This window comes from Marmota flaviventris, chromosome 1, assembly GCF_047511675.1.
Source record: "Marmota flaviventris isolate mMarFla1 chromosome 1, mMarFla1.hap1, whole genome shotgun sequence".
In the NCBI taxonomy this organism is placed as follows: domain Eukaryota; kingdom Metazoa; phylum Chordata; class Mammalia; order Rodentia; family Sciuridae; genus Marmota; species Marmota flaviventris.
The window spans coordinates 104,557,620-104,576,949 of record NC_092498.1 but is presented as its reverse complement, the minus strand read 5'-3'; the positions used below and the strand labels follow the sequence as shown (position 1 = coordinate 104,576,949).

General features: G+C 47.1%; 1 protein-coding gene across 3 annotated transcripts in view; it reads left to right on the top strand.

Annotated features, from left to right (window-relative positions):
- The window catches only part of Tns3 (tensin 3), a 266,434-nt gene that overhangs the window by 170,354 nt on the left and 76,750 nt on the right, over positions 1 to 19,330 (top strand). For all 3 annotated transcript variants that reach the window (XM_071614592.1, XM_027938365.2, XM_071614583.1), the window contains exon 17: positions 16,037 to 17,293. In XM_071614592.1, the coding sequence (XP_071470693.1) occupies positions 16,037 to 17,293 (1,257 nt within the window). The remainder of the gene's footprint in view (positions 1 to 16,036; positions 17,294 to 19,330) is intronic.

The following is a 19,330-nucleotide window of genomic DNA, read 5'->3' as shown; positions in this document are numbered from 1 at the left end:
TTCACAAAATCTCTGATGTTAAACATACACAAGTCCATATAGCCTCACATACTCTCCATAGGTCCAAGGATAGTTTTATTCCTGTTCAGCACAGATTGTAGAGCACTTTTTGTAAAGCAGTCAGCTATTTCTTGAAGATCAGGGTCATTTTAACGGCAGTGTATGGCATCATGTAAAAGAAGTGAACTTCAAAGGACCTTTAGACCTACTTAGTTTATTGTGTGAAGGGGAACAACTTTGGTTCCCCGTGTGGATAAAAGCTATATCTGTCCACTGTGGGCCTTTTTCCCTGTGGCTACTGTACTGGGTGGAAGATGTATGTTGGGCAGAGAAAAGTTACAGACTCTTCTGGTGTGCTACTCTGTCATGCAGTATTCTAGAATATTGTTCTTGGTGGATGAGGCCTGGCATGAATGCTCATGAGCCAGATTAGGACTCCAGGGGTGAGGGGTGTGATTAGGCCTTATCTGGGAGAGGATGCTGATGTCAGGGACAGAAGAGGGTGAGCACGTGGTGATGGAGACAAGCAGTTGCTCTGGCTGGATTTGGGAGCTGAGATTTAAATGATGAGGACCCGAGTGATGGACGAGAAGCATAGGAAAAGCTGTTGGTTGCGAGGGATGGGAAAGTAGGTCTCAAGTATAGAGAAGGGTATCCTGGGAAACCCCTGAGAAACCCCATGCATGTCCTGCTTGTTTGCTGGACTCCAGATAGAGTGGACACTTGTTTGTAGGAAGCTTCTGCCACATACCAGGAGCCAGGGGCCAGGGGCTCCTGGTATGTGGAAGAAGCTTTCTACAACCAAGTTTTTCACAGGAACGGTGTGCCCTGTGATACTTGGTTTTGGGAACTTCCTTATGGAAAACTGAAATTCAGGATTCATGGAGGTAACATTTTGTGGAAAATCACACTGTGGAAACTCAATACAGTTTTTTTTTTTTTAAATTCAATGAGCAGTGAATTAATTATTACCTGGGATTTATTTTCAATGCAGTTAACCAATGGTTTGGGCAATATTAATATTTGGGGTTGACTATGGGGACTTTGCTTAGATTTCAATATCCATCCTTAGCCACTGGACTAGGAATGGATACTGAGTGTGAGATGCTGTTGGGATCTTGACTGAGATGAGGCAAAATAAGTTAGCACCAAGAGTTATGTGCAATAGTTATGGCCAATGTGGGTCATTTTCTTTACTGAGTGGGGGGCCAGAGGCTATGAGAAAATCTTCTTTTCTCAATATTGGGGTCCATTCTTCATTGTTGTACATGTGTAATGTCATATTCTCTCTCTCTCTGTGTCTGTCTGTCTCTCTCTCTCTTTCTCTTTTAGGGGGGTACCAAGAATTGAATTCAGGGGCACTTGACCACTGAGCCACATCCACAGCCCTCTTGTATTTTATTTGGAGACAGCGTCTTACTGAGTTGCTTAGTGCCTTGCTGTTGCTGAGGCTGGCTTTGAACTCAGGATCCTCCTGTCTCAACCTCCCTAGCTGCTGGGATTACAGGCATGGACCACCACACCCTGCTCATTCTCTCTTTAATCACAAGTCAGAGGACTTGGGCAGGTCACCTTGGGGAGCAAAGTCAAAGTGGCCACCTTCTGGGGAATGCATGAGAGAAAACCAGAGGTGGTTTGGGGTTGTCTCCAGACCCCTGGGGCACGGTCCTCCTCCCTCCTTCCTTCTCACTGAGCATTGAGAATGCTGGGTGCTATAGATACAGTGCTGGATGGGATAGATGCTCATAGCTCTGTGCCAAAGCCAGAACAGGACAGTAGCTACTGGCTGTTGTCATCAGAGCTCACCACTGTTGGGTGCTGGTGATGAGCCTCAGTTCTGAGCATGATTTGTGTTAATAGTTAATCCTGACCACAACCTAGGGAGAAAGATGACTTGGTACATCCTTAGAATGGTCCTGGCCAACTAGCTGTGCTTCTCCCCCTAGTACATGCAGGTTAGCATGGGCAGGGATTGGTCAGATGGATGCATCAGGGCAGGTGGACTTGGTGTCTGGTGCAGGAGTATGGATACAGAAGGGGAGGGAGAACTGGAAGGAATTACAGGCTATGATCTCTCCGATGACAGTTGGGGTTGCTGGGTAGATAGTGTGGTATGTCCAGGGATGCTTCAGACCTGACAAGTTAGGGCTTCTTATGATTTTAAGAGGCTTCTTATGATTGGAAGAGGAAGGCAGCCATGCCCCATGGGTATAGATGGGTCATGGAAGGAAGCACAGTGGATCCGTGTTGCACTTGGTGTGAACTTGATGCTGAAGTAAAACATGCATCAGTTCTGACCCTATCTTGCTGAGGTGTACACGGAGAAGAGCTGGAAACACTCAGAGCTCTGGTGGCCATGTGGGATGGTAGAGGCCAGCTATCATGTCAGAAGAGCTCAAGGTTTTTGAAGTACAGTAGCAAGTCAAGAATATGTCATAAGAAATGTTAAAGTCAAACTGAAGAAAGTCCTCTGAAGTCTGGAGGATTAAGGCCAGGAACCCAATCAGATGTTGGTTTTCTCTGGAGAAGCCGTAGAAATGCTTATAATGGTGAGCCTGGGTCAAAGCTGTTGGTAGATCTGGGGACAGGTGGGAATGGGGAATGCTGACCACCAGGGCTGAGGGAAGACACAAGTTTCCAGGGAGAACTGAGTTCTGGGTAGATGTATTCCAATGCAGGGCAGCTGTGGGGGTGCCAAGGCTCCTGGGAGACCTGGGTCTGCCCAAGTATGTGGGAGTGGGCCTGACATTAGAGTAGGATCCTGGGGCTCAGTAAGGAGGGTTGTCAACTTGGAAGGATGAGCCAGTAGAGAAAAAGTTCAGAGAGGAGCATGCAGAGGGACAGTGAGGAAATTGGAGAGTCAGGAGACCAGAAGGACCTCAGTGTTTTCAAAGTGAGTAGTAATGTGTGTTAAAATCAGAACTGTCTCCCAGAAGATATAATAATTCAGACACCACTTCCATTTTTTTCCCCCATTCTCTTGAAGAAGGACTTTCCAGGAGACCTTGCACAACCCCTCTGCATGCAGTCTAAGGAAGCTACACAATGATCTTTACAGTGGGCAGTTTTCTTTTCACTTGGAACCCTGCATACAAAGGTGATCTGACTGCAACATCGGTCACCCCTTGGCACCAGCTCAGTTCTATTGCCAGTGCTCAGCTGAGAGTGCCTTCTCCTTCTTTGGATGTTGTGTGCCCTAGATTCTGTGCAGAAATCCCTTGTCTACTTCAGAGTTAGAGCTGTGGCTATGTCTCCCCCAACCCTGGATGCTTTCCTTTAAATCTGTGTGTGTGTGTGCACATGTGTGTGCATGCGCACACGCACGCACACATGCATTTGAGACTGATTATCATTGTTTTCTAAATGTGCCTTTGCTACCATGTGGCTCTTAGCCTTAGGATAGTCTTCCTTGTGATTTACTTTTTTATTAAAATCAAATCCATGTAACATAAATTCACCATTTAAATTATTTTAGTGATATTTTGCACATTCACAAGGTTGTGCAAAGTCACCAGTATCTAGTTTCTGATCATTTCCATCACCCCAGAATGAAGCCCTGTGCCATTAGCAGTCACTTCCTATTCCTCCCTTGCCCAGACCCTGGCAACCATTAATCTACTTTCTTTGCCTAAGGGTTTTCCTATTCTGGACATTTCTTATAAATGGAATCATGCAGTGCATGGTGGTTTGTGATGCGTTTCTTGAACTTGGTTTAAGATTTCAAGGTTCACAGAGGTTGTACTTCCTTCCTTTTTGTGGTTGGAACAAATTGTGATTATTCATGTATCTATTGCTAATGGGCATTTTGGTTATTGCTACTTTTTGGCTAATATGACTAATATTACTTCAAACATTGTTTTATGTGTGTTGACCTTAGGCTATTCTTAAACCTTTGAGCTTTCCTACTTTGTTTAAATTTTTTTTTTCTTTACCACCGAGCTACATCTCTACTCCTTTTGATTTTTAATTTTGAGACAGGGTCTCACTGAGTTGCTGAGCTAGCCTTGAATTTGTGATCTTCTTGCCTCAGTCTCCTGAGTCACTGAGATGACAGTGCCCAATTCTACTTTTTGAAATTTCCACATCTTTTACCATCCAAAATAATACCACATGTTCTTCAAGTCCCACGTGGGCAGCTTATTTTGGAGCTATTGGGAAACTCAATTCAGTATTTCTTCATTAGAAATATTATCTCATGCATATGAAATTGGAACTTTTCAGGGTTAAAAAGTTTAGGGTCTCTTAAAACTTCCCTGAGCCACAGAACTGCCTTCTGGCCAAATTTTAACAAAGTCTCAAAGACTGTGTTGTTTCATGAGAAGTTAATGCTAACAGTCTGAGCAGGCCCCATGTAATCAAAAACCCACTGGTGGGGAACATATGGAAAAGGAGAGCATTTTGACATGCCAGCTCAGTGGCCACCAGCAACATAAACAGCAAGATCTGAAGCCTGAGTGGTGCTAGCTGCCATATAATTCATGAAGACTTATAGCAGCTCATTTATACAGCTATTATCAACATGAAGAAAATTTACCCGCGGCCACACACACACACACACACACACACACACACACAAAGACAAACCTCAAACCCTAAAATAAATGCAACCCAGAGCAACATTAAAGGAAATATCCCTTCTGAAAACATAACTAATTCTGGAATTTCTTTCTGTTAGAAATGAAAAAAAGAAGCCACTTGTCAATGTAAAGCTATTTTTGTTCTCTTACTCATTATTAATACCTTAGTTGTTGTTTTTCTTGCACACTTTTTTGATGCAAGGTCAGCATTGGACATGTGTGGACTGTGGAAGGCTAGGTTCCCCAGTCATAGCTGGACATAGAGTCGGGTCCAACTTGGCAAGACCTCAGATGCTCAGGAGAGGTGTAGACATTCATTTCAGTCCTCAACCATCAGGTTATTTAAATATCTGTTCCTGATCTCTTTTCTTTTGATGTGTATTCTTTGGAGGGAAAATATGATCTGATAAGTTGGTCGCTGCCTTTATTGCGGTGACTGTGATGTTTGTAGATACGGGACAATAAATTGCTTCCCTTGATAGGAAGGTGGGTTGGTCAATACCTTTTACAGAATGCCAAATTTAAAAGAACTTCTTGCACAAGAAGTGCATTATGTCGTATAATAAAAGAGATCCTTTCTCCCAAGGGTGAGCCAAGTTTATCTTGATACCTTGTCAGAAATGTGTGCCTCTGTGGCGGTTTAACCACGTGATTTATGGAAGGCGTGTGTTACCTTCTGCCTGCACTTATGGCCCAGGCGTGTCCTGTCTCCCCGCGGGCTGATTGAGTGGTGACTTTTATAGGGCTTCTCATTGTGCTGTGGGAATCTGAAGGCATCCGTGTGGCCTTTGCTTATGTAGTAGTGTGTTCACTTAAAGAGTAAGAGTGTGTGGTGGTGCTGTGACCGAAGTTCAGCCAGATGAGGAGTGAGCCATTGACTGAGGCTCACCTAAGTTGAACGTCATGAGACCTGGGATGAAAAGGATCTGCTACAGACACCACAAAAAATACGCTGTGTGCAATTAACACTGACAGCACAGTCTCCACCACATCGAGCATGAAAGATGGAAACATCTCCCAGGAGATGGAGGATGTTTGCAAATATTTTCCTACTGGGCGTTTTGGAGAAATTAAATAGAGGCTGAAACAGTGGTTAGTGCTGGCTCTGGATGTCCCTTCAGAAATTTCTGGAGTGAATGCAGAAGTCTGAGGGACTCTTTGGAGGAGTCCTTTTCCCCGCCTCCTCCGCCTCCACAGTTCAAATTTCACTAAACCTGATTGCACCAACCCCACCCTTGTGTTTATATTGCACTGGTCTTTTTGGCAGAATCCAAGTCCCTGCATAGCCAACAAGATTTTTTTTACCTTCTACACTGGCTGAAGTGGGAGGCCAGGGGGGCCCTGAGAGGGAGGCGGGGCACCCCCACTCCGGGATGCTGCTGCAGAGCTTTCCTGGAGGAAAACTGCAGCTGACAGTCACAGACTGACAGAGCCATAGGGAGTTTAGAAGGAAGGTAAGCAGCCTCTCTGTGTGTGTGTGTTTGTGTGTGTGTGTGTGTATGCACGTGTGTGCTCACGCCTACATGTGTGTGTGTGCCTTCTGCAAGGCTCTAGTGCCTGAAACTGAGCCGTGTGCTCTCTGAGACTTGCCAGTTTGCCAAGAGATGGTGCTGACCGGAGATGGGGGTGCGTCCTGGAGTGTAATAATAAGCAGAACAGAAGCATTAACCCTGCATGCCCTTCAGGACTAGTCTAGGAATGTCTTTATTTGCAATCTAGAAGAGTGTAACTTACCTGATTCTTTTTGGGGAGAGTTCAGGGGTGGCCTGATGTGGCATGTTTGATTTTCTGGTTGACTCCCTGACTGGCTGGCTCAGGTAATCCTTCATGAGGCCGAATGGACCTCCTGTTTTTCTCTCGGGTAGGTCAGAAAGTGTTTCCCATTTAAAAGTGTGCACAGGGAGCTGGGATGTGGAGTCAGAAGGTGCCAGCTCCATGGTCAGCCCTTGTCTGGTGTTGGACATGAGAGATCTACCCTGTACAGCCTCCTTGGCCCTCCCTGATATGTGTGCCGCTGGGGGCATCTGGGCCTTCTTTGGGACCTGCCTGTCATAGCCCCATGGAGAGCCCAAGTCCTCCTTTATCGCCACATTCCAAAGCCTCACCCAGGAGACCAGAGTGCCTGGAATCCACAGGCTCCTGAGCCACTCCTGGCTGAAGTGGGGCATGGGGCGCGTTCCCTCCCTGGGAGGCTGCTTGTGGCTGGACGGGCGTGTCTGCATGGAGGGCCCTGTTCCAATTTTTCCTTTCATTATTTTTCCCCCCTGCTCTACATTTCTTAAGAATTTACAGACTGCCTGGCTTTTAGCAAACATGAGTGCTGAGCTTAGAAGTGCTGGCCAGAAGTGCTGGCCAGTGAGGGAGTCTCTAGTGCCCTTCTGGATATCTCGGCCTGTTATGCTGCTGCCCTCAGCGGCAGGCATCCTCCCTGTCCTGGCCTCCCTGCCTTGAAGTTCACAGGGGCTCAGGACAGTCGGGCTGCTGCACCAAGAAGATGATGTCTGAGAGGGGAATTACTTCTGAAGAGAAAAAAAGGTAGGGAGAGAAATAGAGGTTGCCTCCTACAGAGCAGAAGTTTATTACCATCTTAATGACTAAAAAAGGATTAGAGGAAAGGGGCACATTTCACCCCACCCTATAATATATCGAAGCCATAGAGTCTCTTACTGTGTAAATTAAAGGTAATATTCTTGAAGGCCCAAGCATGGGCATCTTTTCTTAGCTCTTGACTTTATCTGGAGTAAAAAATAATTCAATACAAACTCAGAAAATCTTTAGTTAACACAGGGGCAGAATCCTATTACAATAAAAGAAAAGCTAACCTTGTTTCAGTGTAAGTTTATAAATGCTCTAATTATAAATGTGCATGTGGCAAAAGAGCAGTTTTTACATGTGTGAGCAATTTATGCATGTGAAATCAGCTAGGCAACACCAAATACCCCTAAAAAGGGAACCAACTTGGCACAAACATCTTCTTATGGTAAAGGGCAAGTCTTTGGTACCTGCAGCCCACCTCAGGCTTGGAAGGAGTGGGTACCTTTGGGATATGACCTGAGGTACTCGCATTTCCCCACTCGGCCATAGATTCCAGAAGGCTCATTAACCTCCAGAAGTAACTCCCTTCTAATTTAACCCTGTTTGTAGTCTGGGGCCTAGCTTAGTTTTCAGCCATCTTGGCTTGGTTAAGAACTTTTCCATGTCCAGGGACTGAAACCTGGACCTCTATCACCAGCACTGACATTGCCTACTGGCTCTGCCACAGCCTGCGGTTTCAGACCCACAGGTCATACGGTTAGCAGGTCCCTTGCAGGTATTGCAGCTCAGCTGTCAGTTGATCTAGCAAGTCCAGAAGAAACCATTCCTAACTACTCAGATGAGGTCGGATGACAGCAATGGGATCCCAGGGTGTCCACTATGGGATCTGCTGAGCTACCTGTGCCTCCCTCTAGGGAGCAAGGCCAGTCTCTGTGCCTCCCAGCCCCATGGCCTCTCAGGGTCAGCAGACGAGCCTCTCTAGGCTTGCTGTGAGCCACAGACGGGTCTGTAGGCAGAAAGCACTATGAACTCAGTGGCTGCCTTGCCAGCCTATAACTGTGCTTTTATCCATGGTGTTATCAGTCGCTGAGGAAAGTCTCAGAAACGTGTAAAATTTGGACATAGTTTACAATGATAAGGGCTTGAGCCTAGCAGCTCAGCCACAAAACCATGCTGTGCAGACAGTTAGAAAAATGGATGCCTGGGACAATTTGAATCATGTAAAATGATGACTTATGGAGCTTTTTGATACATGAGAAAAAAGATGCATCTTCTACTAACAAACTGAACATAGATTTATGTTTGGAAGGAATTCTTCCACTGAGCTACTTGGACTCATGACTTGGACATGCATGGAGCACTCTGCTTCCCCCAGCGCTGGGCCCAGAGTAGACACCAGCATAAATCATAAATGAGTTCTGGGAATTCTCCACTCCAACAAACCAGGGAAAAAGGGCTCAGTGCGGTGCTGAAGCATGCCCTGCCCTTGGCATCTGTCTCCTTGAACCTACAGTGGTCCCGGGAGCTATCTCCAGGTTACTTGTCTTCAGACAAGGTGAATGAGGCATAGAAAGGTTGAGCATTACACCCTAGTTCACACAGCTATGATCAAGCTGGAATTCAAGTCTAGATAGAGTATGCCAGAAAGTCTAGAAGAAAATGAAGATGTGCACATAAATCACTCCAGTGCAAACGTGTAACACACTCTGCCACAAGAGAGGCACCAGGGACTATGTCAGCAAACCCAAGAAGAAGAGTGTTTCTATCATCTCAGGAATGTAGGAAGAAGAAGAAGATGGGAGAAGGAGGAAGGAGAAAACAGGGAGGAAGGGCAAAAGGGCGGGGGAGAGTACTGAGGGAGCCACGGGGTGGGGGTTGGGGGGCATCTCATTAGGAACCTGGTGTCTGTCTTGACCTCATGATGATTGTTATCATTGAGGTATGTTGTGTGTTCATTCTCTTTTGTGACAGTTGTCTAAATTTGACAGCCATTCTGCATTGTTGCTCTCACCTCAATCAAGACAGGCACCTTGCGTGGCTCAAGCCATCCCTGCCTGTACCCCACTGCAGCCTTCTTTGATCGTGCCTATCTGCAACCCAACCCTTCCTCCCCAGAATGTCACCCTCACGTGTCCCACAGTTGGAGCCTTTGAGCTTGGCTACCCTCACTAGGTGGAGTCTTTGGAGACCATCCATGAGGCTGTCTGCTGATGGTCCTTTTTTATTTTTTTAGTTGTTGGTAAACCTTTATTTTATTTATTTATATGCGATGCTGAAAAATGAACCCAGTGCCTCACACATGCCAGGCAAATGCACTACTGCTGAGCCACAGCCCCCACCCGCTGCTGTTGGTTCTTAAGAGTGAAGTCTCCCCTTCCTCCTCAATGCTCTTCCTAGGAAGGCTGTGGCTGTTAGGGTCTTGCTGTGGGAACCTGTGGCTGCCTCTGCTTATCACACTGTTTGAATGTGTTGAGTTGACTTAGCTAGGTGGCCCTGAATGAGTCATTTGAAGGCAACCTGGAGACAGGACTGTCGATAGCCACTTCTGGAGAAATAGTCTGTTCCCATGGGGTATGGGTGCAGTCCTCTCTTTGGATAGCTGATTCTCAACACACCTGTGAATGGATGCCAATGAGTCTGTCTTCAGCCAGGAGAGGAAGAGATGTTTTCATCTTTTGCTATTTTTTGGTTACTTTTGAAATATTGTGTGAGTACCACTTACCCTTAGAGAAAGCCACTTTTTTCAGGAAGGTTGGGTGGGGAGTGGTGTCCCGCAGGCAGAGGTGGTGGGAACATCTGTGGCTTCAAGAGTTGTTCTCTAATAAGATAAAAATGTCCTTGCTGCTTTTCCTTCCTCCTGGTTCTTTTCCACAGTGTAAACCTCACTGGTGTGCCATGAAGGTCTTTCAGTGCCAAATGTATGTATGTTTGATTTTTAACAAGATCCTAGCTGCAGGGAAATTATTATCAGGCAGTATATGAGCCACCTTTGAGATGGAGGCCCTTGTCCTGGTTGGTTTAGAGTGGCAGCAGCACACAGGGAGAGGGGACACTGAATGGGAGGGTTTACCCAGAACAGGGACATGTTAGGGTTCTTATTCTGCTTCTGTCTGTAGGTTCTTAGACAAGCCCCTTCCCTGGCTCTCGGAGCAGGTTCTCCATCTCCTGCACGAGAGTGGGCTCTGACTGGTCCATATTCCCCTTGAGCCACAGCAACAATTTACAACCTGACTTTAAACATGGCTGGCTCCCCTGTCCTCAGGTTCAACCAACTGAGGATCAAAATATTCTAAAAATAGGGGGATACGGATATAGCTCCGTTGGTAGAGCGCTTACCTTGAATGCACAAGGCCCTGGGTTCAGTCTCCAGCACTGAAAAAAACAAAAGTATTCTAAAACTAAATTACATTTGAATTGAATATATACAGACCCGTTTTCTTGTCATTACTCCTTAAAAAGTAGATTTTTTTTTTTGGTGGGGAGTATACTGGGGATTGAACTCAGGGGCACTTGACCATTGAGCCACATCCGGAGCCCCCCTTTTTTTTTTCTCAGTGAATTGCTTAGTGCCTTGCTTTTGCTGAGGCTGGCTTTGAACTTGCAGTCTTCCTGCCTCAGCCTCCCAAGCCACTGGGATTACAGGTGTGCTGTACCGTGTAGAGTTTAACAAGCATTTTCTTAGTGTTTATATTGTATTAGGTATTATAAGCATTGTAGAAATGATTTACCAGCAATGGGAAGATATGCGTAGACTGTATACAAATACTAAGCCATGTGCATAAGGTACTTGAGTGTCTAAGGATCTGGGTATTCATGGGAGATCTTGGAACCACTCCTCACCAATACTGAGGGATGATTGATAGGAAAAGACACAAGGCTCAGATGAGTGACTTTATACCCTGGAACTTCCCACCTAGCACTGACAGCTTAGGTGGCACTCCAGTGTGCAGAGACAGAGGGGAACCTCAAAGCACTACCCTCACCCAAGGGGTACAGTGGGGAAGGGTAGGGCTCACTATCCCTGTCTCTTAAAGCCATGGAAGTAGGAACCCCAGCCCAGAGACACAGGTGGGTATATTTGATTGACCGCTTCATTTTTTTGGTCTTGATACAGCAAATGACTTTCTGTGTCACTTTTCCATACTAGAGCTATGCTTTGAGGAGCCCTCTGCCATGGGGGAAAGACAGGTGTCCTTCTGTGATTAACCAGGATGTCAAGGGGCTTCTAGCAGTGGGGTCTGGACTCCTGTTAGATTGTCGCGGATGGATGTAGTCAGCCATGCGAGGACCCTGCCCTCACTCCCCCAGTTACATTTCCTTTCTGTTCTCTTTGTATTGCCCTTTATTTGCAGTTTTTGCATCTGGTCTTAGAAAGCCAAACAACAGCCAGAGTGTTTAGATGAGGGGCCCACAGCATGGCAGCCCTAAACTCAAGCAGTAAGATGGACATTTGTAGATGAGATGAGAAACATGTCCCCGGTCCTGGCTCTTGGACATGTGTAGGTCTGTACAAGGAATGGCCACCTCAGAGGTGGCAGGGGGCTGGAAATGGCAAACTGTATGTGACCCTTGGTTGTGTACCTGCTGTTTGCCAGGACTCCAGCTTGTTTACCTTCGTGCCTCAGTTGTGAGCACACTGGTCAGATAGCATTCACGCATCCCTGGGATCTCTGCATCCTGCTTCCTACTCCACCGGCGCACAACTTTTTTGTTTTCTTTAAAATTTTGGAACTCTGAGGCGGGGTGACTTCTGGTACTTTTCCACTTTTGTTCTGTGTCATTTGAAGACCAGCCAGGTGAGTGAGGAACCACGGCCAGTCCCCATCCAGACTCCCAAGGACGGCCAGACTGGCTTTGCTGCCTAGAAGTGGGTGTTTAAAGGCCCAGAGAGAGCAGGACCTGGGGCTGCAGGTGACCAAGGGCTGAGGGAACCTCTACCTTCAGACTCTTACTATTGTATGTTTGGAGGGTTTTGTTGTTGTTGTTGTTTTTTCTGCAAAGGCAGCTGAGTTCATTTCCAAAACACCTTCCTAGGTTTTGTCATGTGAGAACAAGCCGGAACATTTAGTCTCTCAATTACTCAATGTCCACTGGGCGCCAGGGCTGTTCTCTCATGCTGAGTCCCAGAGAGAGCAAAACAAAGGAAACCCTGCCTAAGGGAGCCTCTGTTCAAACCTGTGAGTGAGAAGGACAATGTGCAGGAAATGTGCGTTAAGAGTGGGTGAAGGTTTGTGTCGCAGGTAAAATCCCAGGAAGAGAGGATGGCAGGGAAGGGCATGCTGAGCATGTGCAGGAGCCCTGGAGGCAGAGTGGCGAGTGGTGAGAGCGCAGGCTCTGAGGCAGGTTTGTGCCTCAGTGGTCTGGGAGCAGCAGGGCTGGCCGTGAGGGGATGAGTCCCGGGAAAGGACAGAGCCTTGTCCACTGTGGGAAGAATGTCCAGTTGTAATTAGGGGTACCCTTCTTAGGGTCCTATGAGCTGGAAACTTTGTAGATACATATTCTTTAGTTCTTACAACATCATTGAAGATAGAAATAATTATTCCATTTTATCAGTGAAGAACCAGAGGCTCAGACATTCTAAATGTCTTGTCAGCAACATACACAGAGTGATGACGAATTGGGACTCTATCTCGAAGAATGAACTTAGCTTTGTCCAAAACAGAAGTTCAGGTCCTTCCGTTGCAAAGCAGTAGCCCTTTACAGAGAATGGGACAGGAATAATAAATGCTTGGGCCCCTTCTTTGTCCTCCCCCCTGAGGCTTTAGGGTGCAGGTCTGTGTCTGTGAAGCTCTGGGATGGCCTCTTGGAAGTCCCTCCCTTTAGGAAGATCTGTGCTCCTACAAAGTGATTCAGAGGCATGGGCAGGTCCAGTCTTGGGATTGAATCACTTTGCTTCATTTTCTTGTCCTGAAGATTTAACATTTGTTGGGCATTTTCTGATGTTGAAAGTTATCTATGTGTGGAGTAAGAAGTTTATGAAAGCCCAGTGTGGTCTTTGTCCCTGCATGGGGCTCCATGGCTCCACTCTGTCCAATGGCTGCCTGCCTCTGGGAAGACTCCAATATTCCGCCTGGGCTGTCAGATGGATGAAACCCAGTTTTTCCTAAAGGCTCAACTGTGTTTGGCATGGATCTAATACATAGCCAGTGGATGGAAATGGTCATTTTACTATTATCATTTTAAGATTTCTACTGCTAGAAAATATATAGGATTATTCATGACCTCCCAGCCAAGAGAATATCCTGCTTTTTACATTTTATAGGTCCTTGTTTATGCACTATTCTTAGTAAGTGATTAGCCAACTGATCCTACCTCAGAATGATTAACAGGCATTTTTTGGCCACATCCCATTTTAAATTAGAAGAAATTTTTACAACTTATTCTTGAGTTCCTTTAAAAAAAAATCAACAAAACATCGTGCTAGTTAATTCGGTGTTAGGGAGAAGTCATATTTATGACTTTATGGAAGTCATAAACGCAAAATCTCAGCAGCATGAAATCTGTTCCTGTAGTGAGCAGACTGGTTCCTATGGCTGTGTGGTTCAGTGGTCTGTGCTCTGGTTGCCTTTCTGGTCCAGGGAACTGACTAGTCCAACAAGCATCCAGTGTGGAGTCTCTGAGGTTCTTACAGACCAGAAATCACTTCTCAATGTTCTCTCCTCTTTTCCACCTCATACTGGGCTGGGAGGAAGAACCCATTTACCAGGTCGTCTGTTGTTGAGTTTTCCTAGCAACAGAGCACCCTGGACTGAAACCAAATTAAGCTGGTGTTTACTCTGAGCTAAAAAGATGCTCAGTGGTGTGTGCACTGTCATTTCCTTCCCAGGTCGGCCTTCACGTGGAACATCTACCCCTCCCCCCATTTTACAGCTGGGAAGTTGAAGGTCAGGTGAACACCCTGGCTGGTAAAACCCTGAGGGCCCGTCTTGGGGGAGCCAGGGCTTGAACCTAGGTCTGTCTGGGGCCAGGCCTTTCTTCAGGGGCCATTCACTACCCAACCTTATGATTCAATAAATAGATTACACTATGCCCATTTGTACCTATAGAGGTGACATTTGCACATGCCTTCTATTATGGGCCTCTTTCCAGGCGTCCCTTTGTCTGGTTTGCATAGAGCTGGGTGCAGCAGGTGTTTCAGGCTCTGCCAAGGTCACTTGCTGGTCCCTGGGCAGGGCCATGTGACTCTTCATGGGTAGGGCCACCCAGAGTCTCAGGTGTATGCCCTTCTGGTACTCTTCCTACAGGTAGGCCCACAGGTAGGGACTGCAGGGGCCCTCAGGCTTCAGAGCCTGGGTTCTAGGTCCCCCTCTGCCTCCTGACAGCTGCTTGATCTTGGGAAAGTTATTTATTATCTTCAAGCCTTAGTTCATGTTCATTCTAGATAAATAAGAAATAAACTTCATACTTTATTATCTTGGGTCATACTGTGAGACTTGGAGAAAGTGCACGATAGAAAGTACGTAACAGGGCTCAGTCAACAGCATCTGTCATTAACGCCCTATATTGAATTAATTCCATGGCCCAATCCAGGATGTGCTCATGTCAACAATTACTCTATCTTCAAATCTTTGCTCATTTACAGCATTGTGTATCACTTTTGTCCCCAGATTCTCCCTCCCCCAAGCTCTACTCTAAGATGAGGATTGGGTCTTCCAAACTAGACTATACCCCTGTGTTTCCATCTTATAACCTTCATCTCTGCACACTGTCCCTTGGGTGCCAGAAGAAGGAAGCCCAGGGCTGTGTGTGTTCTCAGGGGCTGTGTGATCTTGGGGTTCTGTGAGCTCTTGGCACGGTATCCCAATACCTCTCCAGACCCTGCCATGTCTTTCCAGCCAGCCACCACTGACCTTGGCCATGTTTCCAACCTGGAACCTGAGGACTGGTGAGGCACATGCTCAGGGCAGGTTCCTCAGAGTGGCGGAAGGGTCATACTCAGTTGCTGCCAGGCGGTGGTGGCTCAAGTCTCAAATTCTAGGTGCCCAGGCAGCTTGGGTTTCCAGCCATCTGTAGCTCCCCTGTTGTGGAATGCCTGCAATTTCACAGTTGAGAAACTGAAGGAGGGTGGGGGAGTCCCTGCGGGGTGAGATGTGCTGACTACAAACTCCAGCTTATTTTAGGAGGCTCTTGCTGTGACACACCATGTGTGGCTAAGGCGATGAATGGCTGCCAGTCAGCAGACTGTGGCTTGGGAGTCTCTGAATGGCGCTGCCAATTCTCTGATTAATAACAGCAGCAGCGGGTTCAGCTCTTCCAGCATGAACCGCTGGCCTGATTTCTCTTTTCCTGACATTCCATGGATGGGGGTCAGTGTGTGGAATGACATCTATGACACAGTCATCAGGCACCTATGTGGCCCAAAGATGTTATGCTAAATATGAAGGCTCAGGATCCTTTCCTGTACTTTCCCTTTCTGTTGGGTTGTATGTTTAGATTTTAGCAGATTCTGGAATGTTGGGAGGACAGCAGGTTTGTTGACGACATATTCCATTTATCAATTTAATGAGTTTGTTACTCACCACTTAGCTGGTAGATTATGAATAGAAGTTCTCCTGTCTTAGATGCACAGTCAGTTCTTGGGGACTTATGAGCTGAGTGGACTTCACTTTCCAAATTACAAAGACATTAATCATGAGCCCTTTAGGCAAAAATGATTCAGAGGATGAAGTTTCCCTTAGCTTCACGGAAGGACAATTCTTTTTGCATAGAGAGGTGAAGGTGATTCTAGCATCTGAAGGTCCATTAGCATTCACTCTTCGGAGGATATGTGGATTTGGGGACCACAGCAGTGTTGGTCCCTGGTTATTGTGCCTGTTGTGTATTGTGAATTCATTTATCTGTTTAGACAAGTGCCCCTGCCCACTGTGAGTGGCTGCGCTTCCCTCCTCCCCGGCTTACAGCCTGTCTCTTGCTTTCCTCTGCAGTTCTGCACACTCAGGGCCCTGTTGATGGCAGCCTCTATGCCAAGGTGAGGAAGAAGAGCTCCTCAGATCCTGGCATCCCTGGCAGCCCCCAGACTGTGCCAACTGCCAGCAGCCCAGACCACAGTGACCACACCTTGTCAGTCAGCAGTGACTCAGGCCATTCCACTGCCTCGGCCAGGACCGATAAGACCGAGGAGCGCTCAGCCCCGGGAGTTCGGAGGGGCCTGAGTCCCCAGGAGAAGGCTGAGTTGGACCAGCTGCTCAGTGGTTTTGGCTTGGAAGATTCCCGGGGCTCCCTTAAGGACATGACTGATGCTCGCAGCAAATACAGCGGGACACGCCATGTGGTGCCTGCTCAAGTCCATGTGAATGGAGATGCCACCCTGAAGGACCGGGAAACAGATATTCTGGATGATGAGATGCCCCACCATGACCTGCACAGTGTCGACAGTCTGGGCACCCTCTCCTCCTCTGAAGGGCCGCAGTCGGCCCACCTGGGTCCCTTCACCTGCCACAAGAGCAGCCAGAACTCCCTCCTGTCTGATGGCTTTGGTAGCAATGTTGGTGAGGATCCGCACGGCACCCTTGCTCCTGACCTGGGCCTTGGTGTGGATGCCCTCTATGAGCGGGAACGGACGTTTGGAAGCCGAGAGCCTAAGCAGCCACAGCCTCCACTGAGGAAACCCTCTGTGCCCACCCCTACGCAGGCTTTTGGGCCGAGCAGCTACTCCACCCAGACCTGGGTTCGTCAGCAACAGATGGTGACCGCTCATCAGTATAGCTTTTCCCCCGATGGGGAGGCCAGGCTAGGCAGTCAGGGCACAGCAGACAGTTCTGGCCTCACCCAGACACAGCCACGGCTTCCTATCACCCCAACCCGTGGAACCAGTAGCAGAGTGGCTGTCCAGAGAGGCATTGGCAATGGACCAAATCCCCCTGACACACAGCAACCTTGTCCCAGCAAAGTGTTCCAGCCCAGGTTTCCAGAAGATAAGGTCATGAACGGAACCAGCCAGGACCTGAACGTGGGCCCCTCCCCAGGCTCTCCCACCCTGGACATAGACCAGTCCATTGAACAACTCAACAGGCTAATCTTGGAGCTGGACCCCACCTTTGAGCCTTACCCAACCCACATTAACACCCTCAACAGCCTGGCCAATGGCCCCGTGTGTCCAGATGGCATGGGAGGTGGGATCCGGGTGAGCAGCAGGCTGCCTGACCCAGCCGAGGGCCCCAGCAGGAACCCCGGGCGTCAAGGTAAGCCAGCACTCCATGGCATATTGACACTTGATGAGAAAGGAGCCGACTGGGTGGTTAGCTTTAACGAAACTCTCACAGTGGGGAATATTCCTCTCACAGATTCTATTGTCATATAGAATGGTGACCTCAGATCAAAATAGTACTGTGCCACCATGGGTCCTTGGTCGCACATTTGAAGGGTGGGAAGAACAGGGCACAAAACCTGCCATTAGAGCCAGTGCAGGGCAGGGATCGGGCCCAGCTGGCTGAAGAGGGCTGTCTGGGCCTTCGTTTCACTCTGGTTATGTCTGCTAGAGCTGCAGCCAGCCAGTGGGGAGAATGTTGGCAGCCAAGCCGCCTGAAGCAGGTTTCCCTCTGCCTCCTACTCGGCTGTGTGCCAGTATATGCCTTCTCCAAGCCTTGGTTTCCATATCTGCACTATGTGCTTAATAGTAAAGCCTTTCTCACTCAAAGAATGTTAGTAGGTTAATGGAGGAAGGATAGTTATCCCATCCATAAATTACAGGTCCATCCCTGTGCTCCTGTTTCTGTTGAGCCTCCTCCAAGGCTAAGGTGAGTGTAGCCAACTCCATGGGCCCGTTTGGCCTTCATGTCTCCCTCTCTAACATGGGGAACATTTGATAGTAACCTGGATTGTTCTGGAAGAGTGCCAGGCACATCATTGAATTTGAAGGTTGGGGAATGAAGTGATGGAGAGGTGTGTCTGGAGGTTGAGCATCAGTCTGGCATCTTGGCGTAGTGGCCCTTTTCATCTTCCCACAGACCCTGGTTAGAGGGATCCACCCCTGAGTTACTTTCACATTGGCTACAGTGTCAGTTGGCTTCATGGTCCTCTCAGGTTTGCACAGGTGGGATGGACCCAGAGTCTGTTCCCTCTCTGGAAGCAGACAAGTGAGGATTGCAGCCTGACTCAGGTCGGGGTCACTCAAGGCAGGAATGCATGCTTTGCAGACAAGACTCCAGCTTCCGTGATGAGTGGGGCTACCAGCTGACCCTGTGACTTCCGTGGTAAGGGATGGAGTGTGTTACACTGTCTAAGAAAAGGAGGTCCTACCCCAGTCTTTGGTGATGGAAGGTGGGAAGAATGCCAATTCACATCACCTCTGATGTACTGGGATCACCAGTGAGCAAAGAGTGGGCTGGTCTGAGTAACTCATACCATGTACATCACCTCACTGAGCTGGAAGAGCCTCCCTCAATTAGGTTGTCAGACTCTACAATACATCCATATAACAACCACAGCCACCACAACAGCAATAGTAGCAGTGACCAAGGATTCTGTCCAGGTCTAAACACCAATGCATTCAAGAAGTTCTGGGTTTGAAAAAAGGTTTTAGTGGGAACAAAACCTGCACAATGGCATGTTATTTATCTCAATAGACCTTCTTTAAAAATTACTTGGAAAAATTAAAATTATGAGTCTTTTCTCTGGGATTAAAATTTCTCCTGAAATTTGGAAGAGGCTGCAGTGTGTGTGAGGAAAAGTCATTTATGTCCAGGGACCCATACAATGGTATCTTCAGGTTACTATTTTCCATTGGACTGAATTCAGTCCTTTGAGATTCCTGTTCCTATTGTAATGAAATAGGTATAAAGCTTGGGATTGAGAAGGCCAAGTCCTATTTTTCTCCCTTACATTGGCTGTTTTTAAATTACTTGATGCACTTGTTACTTTAATACCTGGCATTATAATTTAAATTTCAAATCTTCGGTAACTATTTTTATTTTAAAAATAATTACAAATTTGAAATTAAAGGACTGATATTTCAATTGAACCAGTAAAATTCAGTGCTTGGGTGAGTGATCATGAAGATTTAAAATATTTGTTAATTTATTCATGTTCAATAGGCATCTTGGGCCATTGCCCGATTTTTTTTTTTTTTGTATCTTTAGAATTGTAGAGATTTCAGAAGATCAGATATATGCAAACTGGATACAAATCATTGAGATCTTCTTGAAATTTGAAAATGACCTTCTTGTAGGAAACTCGTTGCAAATGTGCTGCTTGTTCCTAAGCAGGGATCATGGGCACTG